The sequence below is a fragment of the Pristiophorus japonicus genome, chromosome 8 (assembly GCF_044704955.1).
Source record: "Pristiophorus japonicus isolate sPriJap1 chromosome 8, sPriJap1.hap1, whole genome shotgun sequence".
Taxonomy (NCBI): Eukaryota; Metazoa; Chordata; class Chondrichthyes; family Pristiophoridae; genus Pristiophorus; species Pristiophorus japonicus.
In genome coordinates, this window is record NC_091984.1 from 186,454,585 (window position 1) to 186,477,715 (window position 23,131).

At 43.8% G+C, this 23,131-nt stretch overlaps 1 protein-coding gene across 2 annotated transcripts; it reads left to right on the forward strand.

The window, feature by feature from the left end:
• The first annotated feature begins 1,564 nt into the window (after nucleotides 1-1,564).
• On the forward strand, nucleotides 1,565-22,802 carry slc35e4 (solute carrier family 35 member E4). 2 transcript variants are annotated; one of them, XM_070887675.1, is made up of 2 exons: nucleotides 1,565-2,439; nucleotides 20,265-22,802. In XM_070887675.1, the coding sequence occupies exons 1-2, from the start codon at nucleotides 1,995-1,997 to the stop codon at nucleotides 20,702-20,704; spliced, it is 885 nt and encodes a 294-aa protein (XP_070743776.1). In that variant the 5' UTR covers nucleotides 1,565-1,994; the 3' UTR covers nucleotides 20,705-22,802. The 2 variants fall into 2 exon arrangements, with proteins under 2 accessions (XP_070743776.1, XP_070743775.1); XM_070887674.1 differs by having other exon boundaries at nucleotides 1,569-2,592; nucleotides 20,265-22,799.
• The last annotated feature ends 329 nt before the right edge of the window (nucleotides 22,803-23,131 follow it).

Genomic DNA, 23,131 nt, shown 5'->3' on the forward strand with positions numbered 1-23,131 from the left:
CACCAGAAATGATTAATTTATGAGCCCAGGCTGCTAAAACTTGAGGGGTGATCTAATTGTGGTGTTTAAAATTATTTAAATGTTTAATATGTTTAACCTTTGGCCTTTATTGCAGGGATATTGGAGGATAAGAGTAAGGAAATCTTGCTGCAATATACTGGGCTTTGGTGAGACCACACCTGCAGTACTGTGAACAATTGTGGTCTCCATATCTAAGGAAGGATGTACTTGCCTTAGAGGAAATGCAACAAATGTTCATTCGAGTGATTCCTGGGATGAGAGGGTTGCACTGTCCTAGAACTAGGGGGCATAGTCTCAGGATGTAAGAGGTTGACCATTTAGGTCTGAGAGGAGAAGAAATTCTTTCACTCAAAAAGTTGTGAATCTTTGGAATTCTCTACCCCAGAGGGCTGTGGATGCACAGTCCTTGAGTATAATCAAGGCTGAGATCGATAGATTTTTGGACTCTAAGGGAATCAAGGGATATGGCAATCGGGTGGGAAAGTGGAGTTGAGGTCGAAGAACAGCTATAATCTTGTTGAATGGCTGAGCAAACACGAGTGCCGTATGGCCTACTCCTACTCCTGTTTCTTATGTTAAAATAGATCCTTTGATTCTCCACAGCTCCCAGTCTTCCACCATTAAGAAAATATTCTGATTTATCCTTCTCTGATTTAAAGTGGATGACCTCACATTTCTCCACGTTGAACACCATCTGCCACAGTTTTGCCCACTCACTTAGCCTGCCCGTGTCCCCCTATAACTTCCTGCTCCCACTTGCACAACTTACTGTGCCTTCCAAACTTAATGTATTCTGCAAATTTTGGATATACTACTATCGATTCCGTCGTCCAAATCATTGAGATATATGTCGTGAAAAGCTGATATCAGTAACGCAAAAAGTGGTCCCCACTGCTGGAAAACAAGCAATAAACCACAAATAATAATTATAAATAATAAAACTATGTGTATAACGGAACATCAGATAAAGAAGGAAATTGTAACCGTAACGATTTTCATGCAGGTAAACTATAGGTAGGTGAAGTGTGATATCAAGAAAGGAGATTCGTGTCAATATCTGTCTTGTACGATATAATTTTTTAAAGAAAATTAAACTAGTGCTTAGAGCTTTCTGTTTTACACAAGCATTAATAAAAATAAACATGCTTGGTGTATGTTGCTTAGTGGCAGGCAGCACGAATAGTTGCAACATTTGACCATATATTTGTAAGAAGTAAACGGCATTCCAAGTGTCACGTGAAAGGGATACAGTGTCTGGATTGAGAGTGAAAGCTGGTGTCTTGCTTGCCTGCGAATTACTACAGGACCTCGCTGTTATAATTTTAAAAACAATGCCTGGCGATCGCCATCCTAAAACAAACATCAGCGTGTGTGTGTGTGTGTTATTCTTCGCAGTTAATTTCAACAGTGGCCGTTTGCACCGCGTTTGGGTTTTTTTTTATTTTGGAAGCTGCCCAGGGGCGGGCGCAATGTCATCAAACGCCAAATTTGGAAATCTGACGTCTGGATTGTGATCCTGCGGAGATCTGCCCTCGCACCGCTTCATTGGACCAGCCGAGGCTGCAAGCAATTTGGTGAAGACATAAATGACGAAGCCGAGAGGGGTGGGTAAAAACACGTTACAAGCAGCACGCTGATTCATCAGAGAAACAGACCGCATCTGGCTCCAGCAAGGCGTGGTGAATTCAGAAACTGCTGTTCTCTCGCATTGTTTAACTTGCCTCTCCCCTAGAAACCATTAATAAGTAGTGTTGTTTTTTAATAATTGAAACGTTAACATACACGTTATGTTCAATGGGCGGTGATTTACCAGCAAGGATCCAGCTGCTGAAATGCACAGGACTTGTTACCCCGAGAGAGCAACGAGATCCTGCGTCTAATTTCAACCCTGAGAAGCAGCCGGAGAGCGTTAGAGGACACGGGGAGAAGGATAACCCAAAGACTTTCTTTTTGCAGCCCGAGATGGAGTTACCATGACAACTGCTGATGTATTCCCGGAGTTTCCTCCGCCAATATCCGAGAAAGCAGCGGGGGCGATCCAGAAGAAGAGGCAGATGCTGCACACACTCGCCGCGGTCGTCGTTCTGCTCGCCACCGGGACCACCATAACCAGCCTCAACAAATGCATCTTCGCCGTCTATAATTTCCGCTACCCTCTCCTGCTGTCGGCGCTTCACATGCTGACAGCCATTGTTGTCGACTATGCTTTGATCCGGATGGGATTCGTAAACCTGCAAATAAAAGAAGTCACCGGACTCTCTGCTGCTGCTAAATTCAAAGTGTTTCTACTGAGCCTGACCTTCTGTGCCACTATCGCCTTCGGGAACATGGGGTTGAATTGCGTACAGCTCTCCTTTGCGCAAATGATCTCCACCACTACCCCTCTCTTTACCATAGCCATATCAAAGCTCTATCTGGGTAAGCACCATCACTTCCTCAAGTACACTGCCATGATGCCCATCTGTCTGGGAGCTTCATTCAGTCTTTTGGGCGAGGTACAGTTTGATCACAAAGGATGCCTCTACATTTTTGCTGCAACCATGTTGAGAGGAGTGAAGTCCATCCAACAAAGTGAGTTGGGTTGTTGTGTGAATTTACTAACAGTGCCATGGATAGGTGGGGAAGGGCGCTTGGGTGGGTTACCATTTATGACGGACAAAAACAGTATTTTTTTTGATGGAAAGAGAGTGTTTCCTCTAGCCTGTCTAATGAAAAGGATGTTGAGATGCGATGCAACTTGAGGTGGAGTGAGAGATGATGCTCATATTCCTCCCATGAGTAACAATTTTCTTAAACATGTCACCACAAAATTACTGTATAGTTATATGGCTCAGGGTCAGAAATAACTAATGAACCATGTGGGGTTCAGATGGCAACATGAAGCACAAGTGTAAATCCAATTGTGACACTGTGGTTGCAGAACAATACAGTTACATGATTCACAGCAGGAATGATGCAAGTACATAAAAAAAGGCACGGGTGAGAAAAGGGCATTTGGCCTGCAAAGCTCCTCCCTTTAGTGCTCTAACTCTCCAAATTAGTATCCATCTGTGTTTGAATGCCCCTAAAGTCTGCATCTCTACTAAGCTACCTTGCAGATTATTCCAGACATTTGTCGCTCTTTATGTGAAGAAGTTCCTTCTGTAATCTCATCTAAAATTACTTTCTAGTAGTTTACTGTTAATGACCTCTGGCTCTACTGTTCCATATTGTAATCATTCATAACTTACCTCATCTAAACTATTTATTGTTTATATAATACAAATTTTATATATGGGAATATGGTAGTGTAGTGTTATGTTACTGGACTAGTATTCCAGAAAATGTTTTCAAATCCCACCATGGCAGTTGGAGAATTTTATTAAATTTTTTTTTTTTTAAAAAGAATCAATAAAAGTGACCATGAAGCTGACAGATTGTTGTAAAAACCCAACTGGTGCATTAATGCCCTTTAGGAGACCTGATGTTCTTACCCAGTCGGGACTATATGTGATTCCCCAAACATGGCTGACTCTCACTCTCCTCTGGAGTGGCCTAGAAAGCCACTTTGTTGTACTAAATCAGGGTAACTAGAGATGGGCAATAAATGGTGACGACGCTTAAATCCAGTGAATGAAAAATATAATCTGAACCTCAGCATTAAATGGCACCAGGGTTTCTAAACTTCCTGTGATTTATCTCCCAGATGCTCCTGCAAACATCCCAGGTGAAAAATCAAACTGGCATTAAAAAAATCAGATGTGTGAAATAAGTGTTTTTGACTGACAGTCAAGATTCGTCCATTTGGGTGATGAAGAGTATATTCCCGGTGTGGGAAGGCGGTGCGCTGCGAGGATGGACAGGTCGGGTGACCAATGGTGGGAGCATGGGAATGACGGTTGGAGGTGGGAGGGTTATGTGATGAAACCTCTTGCAATTTGTCAAACCAGAGCTGGCAACCATCATTACACCCTTTCATTTGTTTCATCGTAGCTATCATTTTTACAATACATACTCTAGCTTCATTCAAATAAAAACAATACTAATGAATACTGCAATTGTTCCCCTCCTCTCTTGAAGACACTGATGCTGGAGTACTTTTCTACAGGGGCTGACTGCCTTCTTGTACCTTCTCACCCAAGTGACAATTCTTCACTTGTGAACCTAGACAGTGAATGTCAGCAGGCTATATGATTATTTGGATGGGGTGGGGAGGCTTGCATGTTGGGCCTATACCCATTGGAGTTTAGAAGAATGAGATGTGATCTTATTGAAATGTATAAGATTCTGAGGGGGCTGGACAGGGTAGATGCAGAGAGGATGTTTCCCCTCATGGGGGAATCTAGAACTAGGGAGCATAGTATCAGAATAAGGGGGTCGCACATTTAAAACGGAGATTAAGAAAAATTTCTTCTGAGGGTTGTGAATCTTTGGAATTCTCTACCCCAGGGAGCTGTTGCGACTGGGTCATTGAATATATTTAAGGTAGAGATAGGCAGATTTTTGAACGACAGGGGAGTCGAGGGTTATGGGAAGCGGGCAGGAAAGTGGAGTTGAGGCCAAGATCAGATCAGTCATGATCTTACTGAATGGCGGAGCAGGCTCGAGGAGCCAAATGTCCTACTCCTATTTCTTATGTTATGTTGTAGCTATGACTGATGCTGTTCTAACCCAGTGTCTGCACATTGCACATTGGAATTTGCCAGAAGAGGTCACTGGATTGCAAACAAAAGCAGGAACTGACTGTTTCCCCACTTCCCTTCCAGCATAGAGATGCTTGGAAATAATTAAATTGCATGGCTGAATGTTATGAGGTTTAGATGAGGTCATCACATAGGAAATAGTCACATAGGAAAGTGCAATTTGAGACTAATAGGTGATGGGAATAATCAGATAAAATACCCAGCAGCTCAGAAAATATAAAGAACAAAAATGCAATTGAGATTAGATTTCCATTATGAAAACTTCCACCTCTCATTTTCTTTATAACTGTTATTTTAATGTGCTTGTGACATCACTGTTGCAAGATTACAGGAATTTAGTCTACCTTGGTGCTGGGATAGAACATTAAGTGTTTATAAGGACATTATTCAGCAGTAGTAAAGCAAATTTAAAGCAGATTTATTGTATAGGGAAATGAAGAGACAGCTACACCGGAGACTGCTATGTGTGTTTACATACATATAACATTTCAGCGTTCTCCACTGTCTGGTCTTTACTTTGGTAAATGATCTGCAATGCTGTGATAAATATCAGACCTTCCAACCTGAACGAAAATTTTATCCAAGTTAAAATCCAACTTCTGTAGTCTCTCCTTGTAGCTTAGGTGCCTGATGCCAGGTATTAGACAGGTAGCTCTTTGCAACATCCTTCTTATCTTATGGTGACTAGAACTGCACATAGAGCTCCAGATGGGAACGAACCAATACCTCGTGTTGGCTCAGCATCGTAACCTGTGATTTATGTTCTATTCAGTGCACTATACAACCCAAGATCCTACTTGCCTATTAACCGCTCGCTGATGATGATTTACATGATACCGATTATTTCACTAATTCCCCCCTCTCCAAATCATTTTCCTGCACTGTATCTTGTAGACTAACAGTTATAGTTTTAAAGTTTATTCTCATCGCTTTGCACTTGTCCACATTGAATTTCCCTTACCATTTCTCAGCCCAACTTCCCAATCTATCTAAGCACCTGATGAGTCTGCTTTGTTTGTTTGCAACCCTCCTCCGCACCTTGGTGTAATCACCAAACATGACAGGCTTATTTGTATCTCCGCTTTAAAATCATTGGTGTAGGATGTAAGTAGCAAGGGTCCCACCATTGATCTTTGACATGCTCACTTGTCATTTCCCACCACTCCAATAGAGCTCCAAGTTTGACAATCTCATATCTCCTTGGCAACTGGCTGCAACAAATCTACCCATTCTATGTGTTTCTATCTGGTGGGCCACTATCAAAAGCCTTGCTGGTGTCTAGATAAATAATGTCCATGGAGTTTCATTTCTACACAAGCTCCGATACCTTCTCGAAGCATTCTAACAGGTTTGTGAAATATGATTTTTCTCCCATAAATCCACAATGACTTGCTACTACAGTATTTCTAACTAGAAATCTTCATTGTCCTCTTACTCAATTTCTTTTGTCCTTGTCTCACCTCTAGCCTCCATCTCTCTCTTTCTTTCTCATATCATTTTTCATTTTTCTCAATTATCAATACTACTGTAGCCATCACTGCTCTCCACTTTCCTCTCTCATTTCTTTTAAACTCCAAATGTACAACAACTTACCCATCCACCTCCCTCCATCCTCAGTGTATTGAAATCAAGACTCAACACACTGTCAGGACCTCAGAATTATGGAACTCCTTGCTTTCCTCAAGGTTTCCTTCCTGCTACAATTAATTTAGGTTTGAAAGCCTTAATTTATCATCACCTGTCAATTATTAGTGGAATATTCTTGTCTTCCCCATTACTTTTTTCCAGCCTTGGTGATATCCTGCTCTATGAACTTGTTCTTTCAGCTAGACTTCTCAGTTTTAAAAAAGAACACTAATGAGGTCAGTAGTGCTGAAAAGTGTGGAACATTCCACTTATTTATTCTTGCCTTGCACCATCATTTAAAAGCAGGACTGATTGCCTTTAATGAAACCCACCGTGCTCTTTGTGACATTGACACTGTTGATACACAGTGAAGGCTTGCTGAACATTTGTGGTTGTAGGCCTAGCTAGCAGCCATAAGCACAACGTATTTCTTGGAGTTCCTTTTGTGGCGGAGCGTTGCCAATATTTACTTGGCAGCATCTTAACAGAAACAAATGACTAATATATTATGTTGCTGCATCCATCTCAGCCAGCTTTTAGGATAACTAAGGAAAGGAGATGTTGAAGAATTTATCTATAGATTCCCAACAACTGTTTTGGACAGTTGTGCACCTGTAATAATAACAACTTTTAAAGGTTTTTTAAAAAAGTGGAGAGGTTTAGGGAGGGAGTTCCAAAGAGTACGACCAGGCCACAGAAGGTTCTGCCATCAGTGATGGAGGGAAGGGGGGATACAGAGAAGGATAGAATCGGAGGGACAGTGCTTTTAGGATTGTAGGGAGATCAGAGATAAAAAAAGGATAAGGCCATGGAGGGATTTATAGACAATGACAAGGATTTTAAATTTAACCTGTTAGAGAACAGGAGCCAGTGTAGGTCAATGAACAGGACTTGGTGTGGGACAGGATTTGTACAGCTGATTTTATGGTAAATTGGAGTTTGTGGAGGATGGGAAGCCAGCAAGGAGAGCATTAGAGTATGGGAGGTGACAAAGTCATGTTGGGGCTGAGCTCAGGGCAGAGGTGACCAATTTTCCAGAGGAGGAAGTAATTGGTCTTGGTGATGGATAGATTGTGCGGTTTCAAACTGGGTCAAACAGAATGCTAAGATTAATAATGGTCTGTGAATCCATGAGTGCCTTAATTTTGATGTTTGCGGTGAGGGTGGAGGATTGGGCAGAGGGATTTAAAGGTCTGGGTTGGTCAAGGGGTGGGGGGAGAAAGAAAAGCTCAAGATTGTCCTTCTAGTAATAATAGGGGGCATTGCCTGGGGAGTGAAGCACAGTAATGCTTGATGTCGTCAAGCTAGGACTGGAGATCATTGACTGGGCTATTGTGCACCAAGCACGCTTAAATCTGTGTCCTTTAGACTCGATGTGCAGACCCACTTAACTAAACACACCCTGACTAGTTACAGTTCCCATTGTCCTTAGTAAGCATTTGCAATGTGTGACGTATATTGTATAACACTCTTGTTCGTCTATGTAAAACGGTATATTATCTGATCACTGAACTGTACCACAAGAAATTCAATGGTTACTAACATCAGTTCTCTTTTTTTTTGAGTACTAGTGGATGGATATTGTACAAGATAATAAGTTCCTTCATTTTCACCGTAGATGTCAATTTGGCCAATAAAAATAGAAGCAACTCATAGGGGAAAAATAGTGGCCCTGAAAATCCTCGGGTGCGATCCTGGAGATTTCCAGCACTGAGTATGTGAGGGGTGGGGATCAGGATAATGTTCTGTCATTCGCATACATGTGGTGGACTTCTGTGGCACTTTGTGTGCTTCCTGGGTGCCTATGTGCTGCTGCCCCCAGAGGTCGGAAAATCACCGAGCTCTGCTGGCTGCACCCGCCCCCCGCCTTTTTAGAAAAATGATTTTAAGGCCCCCTTCAATACCCTTTATTAGAATAATTTAAAAAGAAAACACATTTATCTGCCAAATGATTGGGGATTCAGGTCACGACCCAGGTCTGAACCTCCAAGGTGGGCAACACAACTGCCATTGAAGAGACATACTGCCCTCCAAAGATCTTAAAAGGCCTGGAATGTAGTGTTGGGAGTCCCCACGCCCTCTATCAATGGTTGTGTTTGGGTCAGGCAAAGGCCACCCTCCCCCCAAACAAAGCCATTGGAAGCTCTCGTGACGGAGTGTGCCAAAGGGCCAGAGATTTACAGCCGTAGATGTACATAGACAAAATGCATTCTATGACCATCAGCACAGGAAGGTTTAAAAATGGGAGACAAATATTAAATGATTGAAGAGATTCTGCTACTAATAGAACAAATGAGTGATAGAACCAAAACCTAGCTCATAAAATATAGACTTTCACATCCTTAATAAAATCTTGGCACGTAAATTGTTGTTCCCTCAGTTACCCCTCCTCCTCAATAAAAGGCAAATCAGGTACATGTTTTATTTGTAATTTTAGTTGATGATCTGCAGTGTTGCAAAGTAAACACAAATTGTGTGTCTTTCTTATAACTATCTCTGCTTGACTTCCATTCTGAATTCATTCAGTTCCCTATCTCTCCCTTTCTGTTTGTCTTCCACACTTTTCATCTGTCTCTTGCTCTACTGCATGGCTCTCACAGTATCTCTTGTTATAGTCTCTGTTTTCCTAATTGTTTCTGCTACTTTTACACATTCTTTCTCCATTCTAAATCCATCCCTATGACCTTACTGTGATTGGGTCAAAGTTGCGATGACAAACTGTACTGCTGTAAAGGGTTTTTTTCCCCAACAAATATGCACCCATATCTGCAAGTGTTACTTTACTTAATCTCATCCAGGATATTTTACCTAGCACTTAAACTAGGGAATTTGCTACTAACTGAGCCATTGAGGGAGCTTGCACTGTTAATTTTCATGAACAATGACGCCCCTTTACCCCTGTGCATTAGAATATTGAAGAAAGACTGTCCAAACAGGCCATGGGAAAAGTACAAAGATCGGGAGGATACATCTGGAATTATGATCCTGGGCATTGGGGTCAGAAAGTAGATGAGTGAGTTCCTACAGGTGGATTTCTGCTCATGATTGTGTGCGTGTGCGTGTTTATGTGTATTTGTATGTGTGTGTGGGGTGGGTGTTGGCTGTATGGTGGCACCTCAGGGGAGGGTGGGGTGTGGAGGGGAAAGAATGTCCTTAACTGGGAGAGGGTGTAGTCAGAATTCATGACATAGAGCGGGGAGGAGTTGTTCAAACCAAATTTCTGGGCATTTCTGCCTTGTTGGAAAATTTTGTGTGGTTGATGCATGATATTTTTAGGGGTTTATAGTAAGGATGGGTGAGGAACTGTCATGGCAACTATATCTTAGAACTTTTTAGGTGAATACAATTGCAGAAAAAATTGAAATTATAGAGAAAAGCTTTTGCAGGATATGACTGATGAATAAGAAAAGTAGAAAAAATGGAGAAAAATACAGCAATACTTGACCAATGGGGAAGGGGAAAACTGATAGCCAGATTTGACGGTCACAGCATTGGTGACGGCTGCCACAGGCTCGAGAAATGTGATTATTAGAAATAGGTGTGTTGGTTTTTTTGATAGTGTTGTTTGTCCCGGTACAAAAACATATAATTTTAAAAGCTGATCTTGTTGAACTTCACTGTGGAGGGGGACCAGTGTTCACAGCTCCAATCATGGAGTAGCTGCCTCTCATTGACTGTTGAATGCTCCTTGCAATGTCTACTCACGGTTGTTAATATTTTCACACACATTTTCACTAGTGTGAAATATCAACGCTGTACTTAAAAAATAAACTCCCTTTTAATCTCATTGCTTCCCTTCTATTTTGAATTGCTTTCCGCCCCTTTTAAACTTGAATGTTGTTCCTGGGCCCTCACATTCTGTAACACTGCTCTGAACATTAATGTAACACTGCTCCATTGTCAGGAGTAGCTTTTGTTACTGCAGTATTAACCCTAATATAAAACTCTTGCATCAAAGCAAATTCTAAACATTTGAATGCTGCTTGTCACGCAGCCTCTATGTTCCCGTCTTCCTCGTTTCCTTTTCATTCTCTCTCTGTCCTATTTCATCCTTTTAATTTTATTTTTTCGATAATTAATCTAACTTATCTTAGCTTTTCCAACCCTACCACCCCCACCCCCAACCCCCAAAAACACTTAAAAACTTATGGTTCTTTTTTCTCTCTTGGTTCCAATTTAGATATGGAAGCACTTTAATTTGCTGAAAATTGGCTTTAAATCTAAAGCCCAGATGTATAATACTGATGTGGTTATATCATAGAAGAGGTTCCGCCAGTGAATAAACTGGAAGGGTTATTATTGAAGCCCATTTAGCTGTATAATTTCTCCAGTAGCACATTACTTAATTCTTTCATGTAAAATCCCATTGTGCGCTATTATAACAACCATTAACATCTTTACTTTAAATAGGTTAACAACAGGGTTAAAATAGATTACAAAGAAAGTTTAGGTAAACCGCTTCCAGGAGCTACTTTAGACCAGAATCTGCATCCAAAATCCCAATTGACAGGAGAGGCCAGTGGGTACCAAGGGGGGAATTTTAACCTATTGTATTATGTATAGAAGAACTCCACGAGGCTGAGTACTGTGAGCTAAACTTAGTATGACCTTAGTCTTTATTCAACTCCAGAGTGCCTAAACAACATGGCAGACAACCTTTTATACTGGTCCTGCACATGTGTGCAGATGACCATTAGGACTCCAACAGTCACGCCCTCTGGTGGCAAGTATTACATAGTTACACACATAACATCACTTTCCCCCCCCACCCCCCCAAAGTCTTCAGTACAAGTTATTTACAAGTTGAGACGATCCGGAGCCCTTCGCTCCCTGGTTGATCGTCTAAGTTCAAACCCTGGCGTGCGTGAGTTGGTTGGACCATTGCTACACTGCACTGCGGCTGGTCTGACCGGACTGTCAGGAATGGTGGGTTCATCCTTGTGATTGACAGCGAGGTCGATTGCTGGTTAGATATATGTTGGTGGATTGTTGATGGTGATGTCCTCTTCAGGTCATTCCTGGTTGTTAGTAAATCGCAATTTGGTCTGATCTAAATGCTTTCTGCACATTTAGCCATTTAACAGTTGGATTATAAACACCCTATTCCCTTCCTTGGCCAAAACAGTACCACCCACTTGGGACCATGACCGTAATTCAGGACAAACACAGGGTCGTTAACATCAATGTTACGTGAAACAGCTGTGCGATCCTGGTACATGTTCTGCTGGTGTCGCCGGGTTTCCATGTGATCATTCGGATCCAGGTGGACTAGGGAGAGCCTGGGTTTGAGGGCTTTCTTCATTAACAATTCTGACGGGGGAACCCCGGTGAGCGAGTGGGGTCGCGTCCAGTAGCTGAGCAGAATGCAAGACAAGTAGATCTGCAGGGAGCCGTCCGTCATGCATTTCATGCTCTGCCTGATTGTTTGGACTGCCCGCTCTGCTTGACCGTTAGACGCGGGCTTAAACGGAGCAGACCTGACATGCTTGATGCCATTGCGGGTCATAAACTCGTTGAATTCTGAGCTGGTGAGACACGGTCCATTGTCGCTGAAAAGGACATCGGGCAAGCCATGGGGGGTGATCATGGCCCGGTAGCTTTCAATGGTGGCTGTGGACGTGCTGGATGACATGATTTCGCATTCAATCCATTTGGAGTAAGCGTCCACTACTACTGAAAATATCTTTCCTAGAAAGGGGCTGGCAAAATCTACATGGATCCTCGACCACAGTTTGGAGGGCCATGACCACAGATTCAGTGGAGCCTCCCTTAGTGCATTGCTCAGTTGCGAGTAAGTGTTGCATTGATGCCTGAAAAAACATCACACCATTCATGGGGGAGAAACTGTAAATGAGTTGTGTGCATGGACGAGGCTTCAACTGATCGTACCACCATGGACAATCACAAGGATAACCCCACCAAGTCCGAGTCAATGCCGGGCCACCAAACATGCGACCTGGCAATTGCCTTCATCATGACAATGCCTGGATGGGTACTGTGTAGGTCGCGTATAAATGTTTCCCTGCCTTTTTTTGGCAAAACCAAGCGATTACCCCATAGGAGACAATCCGACTGGATGGACATTTCATCTTTGCATCGGTGAAACGACTTAATTTCATCTTGCATTTCCCTGGGAACGGCCGACCAGTTCCCATTTAGGACGCAACTCTTTACTAATAGTACAGGATCCTGGTTGGTCCAGGTCCTGATCTGGCGAGCCGTGACGTGTGACCCCTCGCTCTCAACAGCATCCATGACCAGTAGCAAGTCTGCGGGCTGTGCCATTTCAACCCCGGTGGTGAGTAATGGTAGCCGGCTGAGAGCATCGGCATAGTTTTCAGTGCCTGGTCTGTGGCAGATAACATAGTCATAAGCAGATAATGTTAGTGCCCATCTTTGGATACGGGACGAAGCATTGGTGTTTATACCTTTGCTCTCTGAAAACAGCAAAATGAGCGGCCTGTGGTCAGTTTCAAGCTCAAACCGGTCCAAATAGGTATTGGTGCATTTTCTTAACCCCATATACACATGTTAACGTCTCTTTCTCGACCATACTATAGGCTCTCTCAACTTTAAGCAGACTTCTAGACGTGTATGCAACCAGTTGGAGGTTGCCTGATACATTGGCTTGCTGTAACACACAGCCGACCCCATACGATGAGGCCTCACAAGCTAGAATTAAGTGTTTACATGGGTCATAGTGTACAAGTAACTTATTTGAACATAGCAGGTTCCTGGCCTTCTCAAAGGCTGTGTCTTGAGATTTGCCCCAAACCCAGTCGTCACCCTTACGTAACAACATGTACAAAGGCTCTAACAACGTGTTCAACCCGGGTAGAAAGTTACCAAAATAGTTGAGGAGTCCCAGGAATGAACGCAGCTCCGTCACATTCTGTGGTCTGGGTGCATTCTTGATGGCCTCTGTCTTTGAGTCTGTGGGCCGAATGCCGTCTGCTGCAATCTTTCTCCCCAAAAATTTGACTTCTGGCGCTTGCAAAAAACACACTTGGAGCGTTTCAGCCTGTGTCCCACTCTGTCTCGGCAACTTAGAACCTCTTCCAAGTTGTGTAGCTTTTCGATGGTGTCATGACCAGTGATCAGGATGTCGTCTTGAAACACAACGGTGCGCAGAACAGATTTCAGCAAACTCTCCATGTTTCTCTGGAAAATGGCTGCAGCCAAGCGAATCCCGAAAGGGCAGTGGTATATAAACAGCCATTTGTGTGTGTTGATGCACGTCAGTCTTTTTGAAGATTCAGCCAGCTCCTGTGTTTTGTAGGTGGAGATTAGGTCCAACTTGGTGAATGACTTTCCCCCCCCGCAAACATTGCGAACAGGTCATCCACCTTGGGCAGCGGGTATTGGTCCTGCAGTGAGACTCGGTTAATCGTTACCTTGTAGTCTTCGCAGATTCTGATCGTGCCATCGCTTTTCAACACCGGAACAATTGGACTGGCCCACTCATTGAACTCGACTGGCGATATGATTCCTTAGCTTTGGAGTCTGTTCAGTTCGATCTCGACTTTCTCCCTCATCATGTACGGAACCGCCCGAGCCTTGTGATGGACGGGCCGTGCATCGGGGCCTAGATGGATCTGTACCTTGGCACCTGTGAAGTTGCCGATGCCCGGTTCGAATAGCGAGGGAAACCTGCTCAGCACTTGAGCACACGAGGCATCATCCACTGAAGATAGTGCTTTGATGTCGTTCCAATTCCATCTAATCTTTTCTCGTCAGCTTCTGCCGAACAGCGTTGGGCCATTGTCTGGAACAATCCACAATGATGAGTCATGCACAGCTCCATCATACGATACATTCACTGCTGCACTTCCAATGACTGATATGAGCTCTTTGGTGTAGGTATGCAGCTTTGCATTAATCAGGCTCAGTTTGGGCCTTTGTGCCTTATTGCCCCACAGTTTCTCAAGTCTTCAGGCTCATTATTGACTGACCCGCACCTGTGTCCAACTCCATGGATACTTGAACTCCATTTAATTTGACTTTCAGCATTATAGGAGGGCTCTTAGTACACTTCTTCCTCGGGTTGAGTTGCCTATGCTGCATGATCTGAGCCAGATCGATCATCCTCTACCACATGGTGTGTAGCAGCACGTTTGCACATTTACTGGAGGTGCCCCATTGTTGCGCAGCCTTTGCACACGTAGTGCTTGAATCGACATTGATGGGCCCGATGATTACCCGCGCAGTGCCAACACAGTGCTAATGGATTCACATTCACCTCCGATGGCGGACTCGTGAGTCATGACAGGTCTTGCAGCTGCAGATGTATAGGCCCTGCCATATGCAGTTCGGCCGGCTAGCGATGTCATTTTATCCACAGTACTTGCCGGTGAGCTTCGATGTTGAGAAGATATCTATTTGGTGTTATTGTCAGTGGCCATGCGTGCCTGGACGATCGCGATGGCCCTGCTCAGATTTAGGGTTTCGGCAGCCAGCAGCTTTCTAAGAATGACATCGTGGCTGATGCCAAGCACGAAAAAGTCCCGCAGCATTTCCCCCAATGCAGCTCCAAAATCGCAAGGTTCCACGAGGCGTCTCAGGTCGGCGACATAATCCAAGTCCTAGCCCCCGGAGCGATGGTTCGTGTAAAAACGATACCTGACCATGAGGATACTCTCCTTCGGCTTGAGGTGGTCCCGAACCAGCGTGCACAACTTTGTATATTCCTTCTCCATTGGTTTTGTTGGTGCGAGCAGATTCTTGATGCCGTATATTTTAGGCTCACAGATGGTGAGGAGAACCGCCCTGCGCTTGACCGCTCGTTGGTCACTAAGTACTGGTCGAGACGCTCGACGAAGGCTTCCCAATCATCACCCTCTACAAATCTCTCTAATATTCCAACAGCAGCCATGGTTGCATGAAGGTTCGTATTGTGTTACTCGTTGCCAATTATTATGTATAGAAGAACTCCACGAAGCTGAGTACTGTGAGCTAAACTTAGTGTGACCTCAGTCGTCTTTATTACAACTCCAGAGTGCCTAAACAACATGGCAGCCAACCTTTTATACTGGCCCTGCACGTGTGTGCAGGTGACCATTAGGACTCCCAACAGTCACGCCCTCTGGTGGCAAGTATTACACAGTTACATACATAACAGGTTGGGCTCATGTGGAAAGTTAGTGTTAGAAAGCCCCCCCCAACCCGCTCACTTCCGGTTTTAATGGGGGGTGGGAGGGTGGTGCTGGGCGGGCAGGAGACGGGTCGTCCATTAAAATATTATAATGAGGCTGGAATCCTCTGATTTAACCTCCATTTTGAATTTAGCTTTAGCTGGTTGGGTTTTGCAGGCCTCGCGAAACCCGCCAGTCAATGCAAGGCGAGGACTGCTGGATCCAGGAGGTAAGTGTCTTTACACCTACTTCTTGGATCTAGCGTTCCTATGTAACCAACCCACCACAATTTGAGTCCGCCCCCCCCCACCCCTCCCCAACTCACCCAAGAGGCCTCCGATTTCCCTCCCCCTTCCATCACCAGCCGCCAAAGCTGCACCCAGCCCCCGATCGTTCCAGCCCCCACACAATCCCTCCCTACCTGCCAGCAGCCAGCCAGCCTCTCCATCTGGCTGGCTGGCTGGCTGGGGGTGGGAAAATAGAAGCTTCCCATGCAAATCAGACCCCTGCTGTTCAATTCGGCAGGAACTGGGGGAAACGCATTCCCCGGGTTCCCCAAACGCTTCGGAGCCCCCAGCTGCCACACCCCCCCCCCCCCCCCCCCACCGGCTCCCAAACAAGAGAGATTCAGGTTCAAGTCTTCTGCATGTCAACATCCTCCACCACCACCACCACCGCCCCCCCTCCCCCCCAACATGTCTGCGCGTGTCTATAGGGTGTTCCTGGGTGATGTACCCCAGAAATTATGTCCAATAAGCTTTACTTTGGTAGAGAGACCACACATATTGTACACAGACATGTTTTTCATTGTGAGCCTACTGAAGGCCTCAAAAACAGAGACAAAGATAATTGATCCCAAAGAAGTGACAGTGTCCCTGGGATTTGAGATGGAGTCAGCCATTCCAGAAGGTGGCTGGAAGACCCACTCCAACAGCAGAATGAAAGCCCAGCAATATTGGACTTATTGGCCCAGAATTTGCTGGAGCGGGGCACCTTGTTAGATTTTGTTTCTCACCCTTCAGCTCAAATGTTTGACACTGCAATATGCTGGAAGTGCAAATTGATAATGGCGAGGCGAGGTCAACAGGGCATCTGGCACCTTGGTGAACAACGGCATCAACAGTCTACCTCGGGTGGGCAATTATTTGAGCTGGAGGGCCACTTAGCAAGTTTTGGTGAGCTGTTACCTCCAAGGCATGTGGCCACACAGTCACGCAACAATTGTGCGGCCCCGCGCAGGCCACTCCCCACCACCTGCCGCTGGAAGAGATACTGCGCATGTGCGGCTGCACAGTGGCTGGCCCCGCAGCAAATTTAAAGGAACCGTGCACGGAAAAAGAGGGGGAACATTGCATTAACATAAATATTGCATAAACATAAATTCAGATAGTACTCAGATGCTATCTTACCTACACAACAAGTATTTGATACTGTTTAGAAATGAATCCAAGATAAAAAGTGAAAATGTTGTCGTATCTTCTCGTCTCTGTAAATCAGTGCTGTGAAATAGAACTGTATCTCTTTAGAGCCTATGTCAGCATCAGTTCCCCACCTCAGTCATCCTTATGCCCCTCTGCAAAGATTACTAATGCCGTCCCAGTTGGTGCCAGATGAAAACTCCCCTGCTGTTGCACTCTGGATACTGGGAGAGGAAAGATGCAACTTTCCTCGGTAAAAGAGTTGTGGAGATGAGCAGCCATGACGCCACTCTAAATTGGATAGGCTATATTCGAGTACGCATTGCGCTCTAGGTAAGGACGTCCGCCACTGGGGCCCAGAATCACAGAATAGATCCTTTTAAGCTAGGGCCAGGGAGAATCATGTTTGCAAATTATTAATTTGAAGTAATACTATGGTTTTTCCTTGACTGCAGTTCAGGTCTGTCTCTGACCCATGAGAAGTGAAAGTGGATAGACTAATGTGCAGCTGGAGCCCCAGCTTGCATTCTATTTCCGTCCCATCCAGCGGGCTGGATAGAATGACATGGCGGGCCGGAAATGGCCCGCATGCCGTATTTTGCCTTCCACTGCTGTACCTCCTTAACCAGTGAGATTTAAGGATAGAGAAAGGAATAACTGAGAAGGAAATAGGATGAAATAGAGAAAGAGAGGGAGAGGAAGATTGGATTAAGAGAGACAAAAAGGAGAAGTAAGAACTTTAAAAAAATTTTTAGATGCTGTCCTGTATATTATAGGCCATCTATTTATTATGTGCAATTGTTCCCTTTCTGATCTGGGAGAGGTTGAGTGGCATTGCAGTAACATAAATCTTGTTATTAATAGTGGCCTTGCATCATTAAATACCAGCTCTAACTGTCTGTGGCAAGTTGAATTTGTTTGAACAGTGCAAATGCAGCAATTTCTTGAAATTCACGGGGAGGTTAACGGCAAGCTCTCTTTTTTGCGAGGCTAACGACGGAGCGACACAAATCATCGGTAATTTGCGGCGATTCGCACCTCGTGGCATATCTCTTCCTTGCCACAAATCGCTGGGTTATTTACACACTAATAACGGTGTGTGCATTAAACTCGCAGTTATTTACCAGCAAATTCTGGGCCATAATGTCCCAAATTGATATTCGCAGACTACGTACATTTCAATTATTGCAGCTCTCTGCTAAATGGGAAGCAGAATTCTGTAAATGTTGTTTTATGGTGTTATGATAATGTCACAGTAGGTTTTTGGAATGGTGACGACTGATTTTCCAGTCCAGCCCTCCCCTCCGCAACACAGGAAGTTGGACCAGCTAACACCATGACAGAACTAAACATGCTATTAGTGTTGAGAACAGTTATTTTATTATGTTATTCACTTTGTGTGTTGTTAGACTCTCTACTGCTGCAGTTTCAACAGCCTATACATAGAATGTGATTCAGAGCGATCACACAGGTTATCTGAAGGTCACTTTCCCTCTGGCAGTGCTTAAACAGATGCAGAGACTTGATATGGAGTGGGTATATTTAGAGCACACTCATTGGAATTGTATGTTCTTAAAAATAAATAAAATATTGTTCAGGAAATTAAATATTAGCCATTCGTATGTGCGCAGGCTGCAGTGTGTCTGACCTCATCTAGCTTTTTATTACCAGTTAACAGTATTTTTTTTAGGGCATGACACCATTTTTTCCACTTTACTCCCCTCATTGCTTGACAGCACTAATAAAGGTACTATTGCATGGGTGCCTCCAGTACCTCGCCCAGGTCAGCATTCTTCATGTGTGTAACAGAGTGCTGGAAGGGTATGTGACCATGAGGAACATTATAGCCATGCCCATTCCTGTCCTTACCCAGTGTTGATATACATCCTTCACGGTGGGTACTGCTGAATTGAGATCAGCAGCTCTGGCTAATTTTGTTGAGAGAGAGATTATCCAGAGGTCCGTCTCCATCAGGCATGAAATGCCAATTAGGTAAAATGCTAATCAAGATTTCCATTGTCAAACAGCCACTGTAAAAGTGTGCAATCATTTCTCAGTCCCTGTGGTCTTCTATTTTCTATCGACATCCAAAGACAAATGCCTCAGAAGGATGAAATACAGAGTGGATAAGAAGCTTTTAAATCGAGTCCTGCATTCAGTTGACAACCGATACTTAACCTATCCTGGAGACACTGTGGTCCTGGCCAAACTCACCACAGGTCATACCGAGAGCTTTCCTGGTCTGTGTAGTTCAGTAACAGCAAGAGATGCATTTACCACTTGAGGCATCGGGAAAGCCGCTTTCTAGTCTTAATGCAACTCATCTTCTCGGATGGGAATATTTTAAAACCTATCGAAGCAAAGTAATGTTAGACTCTGTTGGAGTCAGTCTTTACTTCTGCCAGTCATTTTTCCTTGTCAGATGGTTTTACTTCAGTAATCCATGCACCGTCTCTGTTTATATTTCAGCTCTACCTAATATGTACAGGGATCATTATTATAATTTAGTAAATTGATGTGAAAACTACAGTTAGAGTGTATCAAAGGGGACGCTGCTGCATTAATAGATTTCAGACTTAACATTAATAATCGTCTCTCATAACAAGTGAGAGCACTTTTGCTTTTAAAACGAATGAGTCACTTCCACCACCATATTCAGGAAGAAATTTGTTTCCATTATTGGCAGACGGGGAAAGAGATTTTTTTTAAAAAAAGACGTTAAGTATGAAGTTACAGTGCAGGCATTTAGGAAGGACCCCACCCACCTCACCTCCCACACAACCACACAACTCGGTATCATGGTGACTGAATTGAATAAAACATTTCATAGTTACAACACGCATTTCAGTAACTTGAGTACAGCGTGAGTATATATTTTTCCACACTTGTACTTGTACCTGTACACAGCTTGAGGAAACATACAACCCACCTTAACTTTTGCTGTGCTGAATCAAATACTGTGGAAACATTACACAGCTCAAATGCAGTGACTGGTGTTTCAAAGGAACTCTTTAATTGGGAATTCTTCTTTCATCTTTGGAAACCACATTTTTGAAACTTTTCAAATTCATTTGAAAATTAGAGTAAATTCCAAAGTGTGGGCTTATAGTAGTCACCAAAAATGCTGTAAAGTCAGATGCGAGTAACACTTTTGCAACACTCATTTAATATTTGCTCTTCTTTCTTGGTTTCTTTGGTTCTGTCTCTGATTCTGTCCTTGTCCGCTCCCTCAGTACCTCTGCCTCAATCTCCCCCGCCTCCATCAGTAATATTCCAAAGAGGTCCTTGATGTTTAAAAGAGAATCGTATATTACCCATTTGTTCAAGCAGAGGCTAATGCATCATCTATTACAGCAGTCATCATTGTGTCTCTCTTTGTTTGCTAGGTATTCTCCTTCAGGAAGAAAAGATCAACTCTGTCATCCTGCTCTATATGATGTCCATCCCGAGCTTCTGTATCCTTATTTCGGCTGCGTTACTGCTGGAGAGTGGCGCTGTATGGGAACCATCCATCAAGTATGACAACAGACTTTGGATTTTCATCCTCCTTAGCTGCCTGGGCTCGGTACTGTACAACCTGGCAAGCTTCTGTGTCACCACACTTACCTCTGCTGTCACTCTGCACGTTGTGGGCAACCTCAACATGGTTGGGAATCTCGTCATTTCGCAAGTTGTCTTTGGCAGCGAGATGACAGCGTTGAGCTATGCTGGAATTGGGCTGACGCTAACGGGCGTGTTGATGTATCAGAACTCAGACTTAATAGCAGACTATTTGAATTCAAGAAGTAAGTATCATGAAGAGCAAGACAAATTAAAAACTGACTGAAAGAAAGCCTTGTGTATAGGCAGGAGATGACGTATTTGTAATTCTATAGGGTTACATTTTGCCAAACTGCGGGCAGACAAAATGCTAAAGATATTAAAGTAAAGCACATTGCCTTATTTAAATTAATGCTTTACTCAATATTTTGTCCTATTTAAATGTATGATGAGTCTGTGACTGGAATTGTATTTATTACATCATATAGTTCTAGACCAGATTATTAAATAGCTCAATTTTTATTGTAAATGTGCTTTTCACATTATTGCACACAAGGTAAATATGACCATTTTGAAGTGCCCATTTCAGATGAATTCTGATAGAACTCCTCTTCCTTCTCTTCCCTCCAAATATTAAATCTCTACTATTTATCTCTGATCAGTGGGAAAGATGCAGGGGAGCAGTTAAAATGTAGTGGCTCCATTATCACTCTGTTTCTGTTGATTTGTATTTTAACGTTTTGGCAGAAGATGAAGCTCCAGAGGAGGAGCCTGATTGATGTGAAAATCGGTGTCCCATGATGTGCATTGTGACCCCAATGGCGTTCCACCTGAGCGGGAAGGCCGCACCTTGGTTTAATGTCTCATTCAAAAGATGGCAACTCTGACAGTGCAGCACTCCCTCACTACTGCACTGACGTGTCGGCCTAGATTACATATTCAAGTCTCTGGAGTGGGCCTTGAATCTACAACCTTCTAGGTAGCGAGAGTGCTACCACTGAGCCATGGCTGACACCAATGAATTAAGAAGGAGGGCTTAATAAAACTCTCGATCTGGGTGTTAATCAAAATGAACCTCCAGGGTAGTTGTATCAAAGACAGAAAAATTGAAGATGTATGGTGATCTGGTATTTTGTTGCCCCATACCATTTAAAATAAAAGCTAGCTAAAGTGCTGGAGGTAGATATTAAGTCCTTGGTTGGCATACATTGAGTTCTGATGCCTCAAATCTAAAGCAAAAGTATAAACTGAAATGCGACTGCTTTCACCGACGTTAATAAATTATACTGAGCAGAGAAGTAAATACGGTAAGTTTTCAGAGAAACAGATTAAATAAATGTATGGAAGCCTGCCATAAATCCCTGGTACTAAATCCTGGATCGATTAACTCAAGTTCCAGCAGAAATTATTACTGCAATATAAGTTCCTTTAAGATAATTGTCAGCATAATATATAAATAAATAAAGTTAGCCATTTGTTACTGGTGTGTGGTTGGCACCTCTGACAGTGCAGCACTCGGCCCTGGACAACGTGGACCACTTTCCATATCTCGGGAGTCTCCTATCAACAAGAGCAGGCATTGACGAAGAGTTCCAACACCGCCTCTGTTATATATGTGGACTTGTATTTACTCTGTACAGCCACCAGATGGCTCATTCTCCGGAGTCCCAAGGGATCCCATAATCCCTTGGGAGCACAGGTATTTAAGAAGGCTTCACAGGTTAGAGAGGCACTCTGGAGACCTGCAATAAAAGACTGAGGTCACACTTTACTTTGAGTTCACAGTGTTCAGTCTGACCCTTTCTCCATACACAACAACTGGTGACGAGATACAGATAGTGAACCCAAAGATGCAGAGAACAGTGGGCATCCTGGAGAAATTTTCGGAGGGAGATGATTGGGAAACTTTTGTGGAGCGACTCGACCAATACTTCATGGCCAACGAGCTAGACGGGGAAGAGAGCACTGCCAAACATAGAGTGATCCTCCTCACCATCTGTGGGACACCAACGTATGGCCTCATGATGAATCTGGCGGGAGGAAAGATGTTCACGAAGCTGGATCTGACTTCAGCCTACATGATGCAGGAACTGGAGGAATCATCAAAGGGCCTCACCTGCCTCAACATGCACAAAGGTCTTTTTGTTCATAACAGATGCCTGTTTGGAATCCGATCAGCAGCGGCGATATTCCAGAGAAATATGGAGAGTTTACTGAAGTCGGTGCCGCACACCGTGGTCTTCCAGGACGACATCTTGGTCACAACTCTTTTGGGGGGGAACAAAATAAACATTAGATCAAGTACCCCACCCTCGATCCGGGGGACACTCCAGACACTTTTAACTACCCTCTTTTTTTAATAGTTTTTTTTTGTTTGTTTTTTTGATTTTTTTGGGGGGGGCATTAAAATTATATATTTTACAAGTGCCCTCTATAAAAGGGGAGGGGACATCTTGGTCACAGGTCAGAACACAGTCGAGCACCTGCAGAACCTGGAGGAGATTCTTAGTCGACTCAATTGCATGGGGCTCAGGTTAAAATGCTCGAAGTGTGATTTCCTGGCACTTGAAGTGGAGTTCCTGGGAAGGAGGATTGCGGCGGACGGCATCAGGCCCACCAACGCGAAGACGGAGGCAATCGAGAACGCACTGAGGCCAGAGAACGTGATGGAGCTGTGGTCATTTCTGGGACTCTTGAACTACTTTGGCAACTT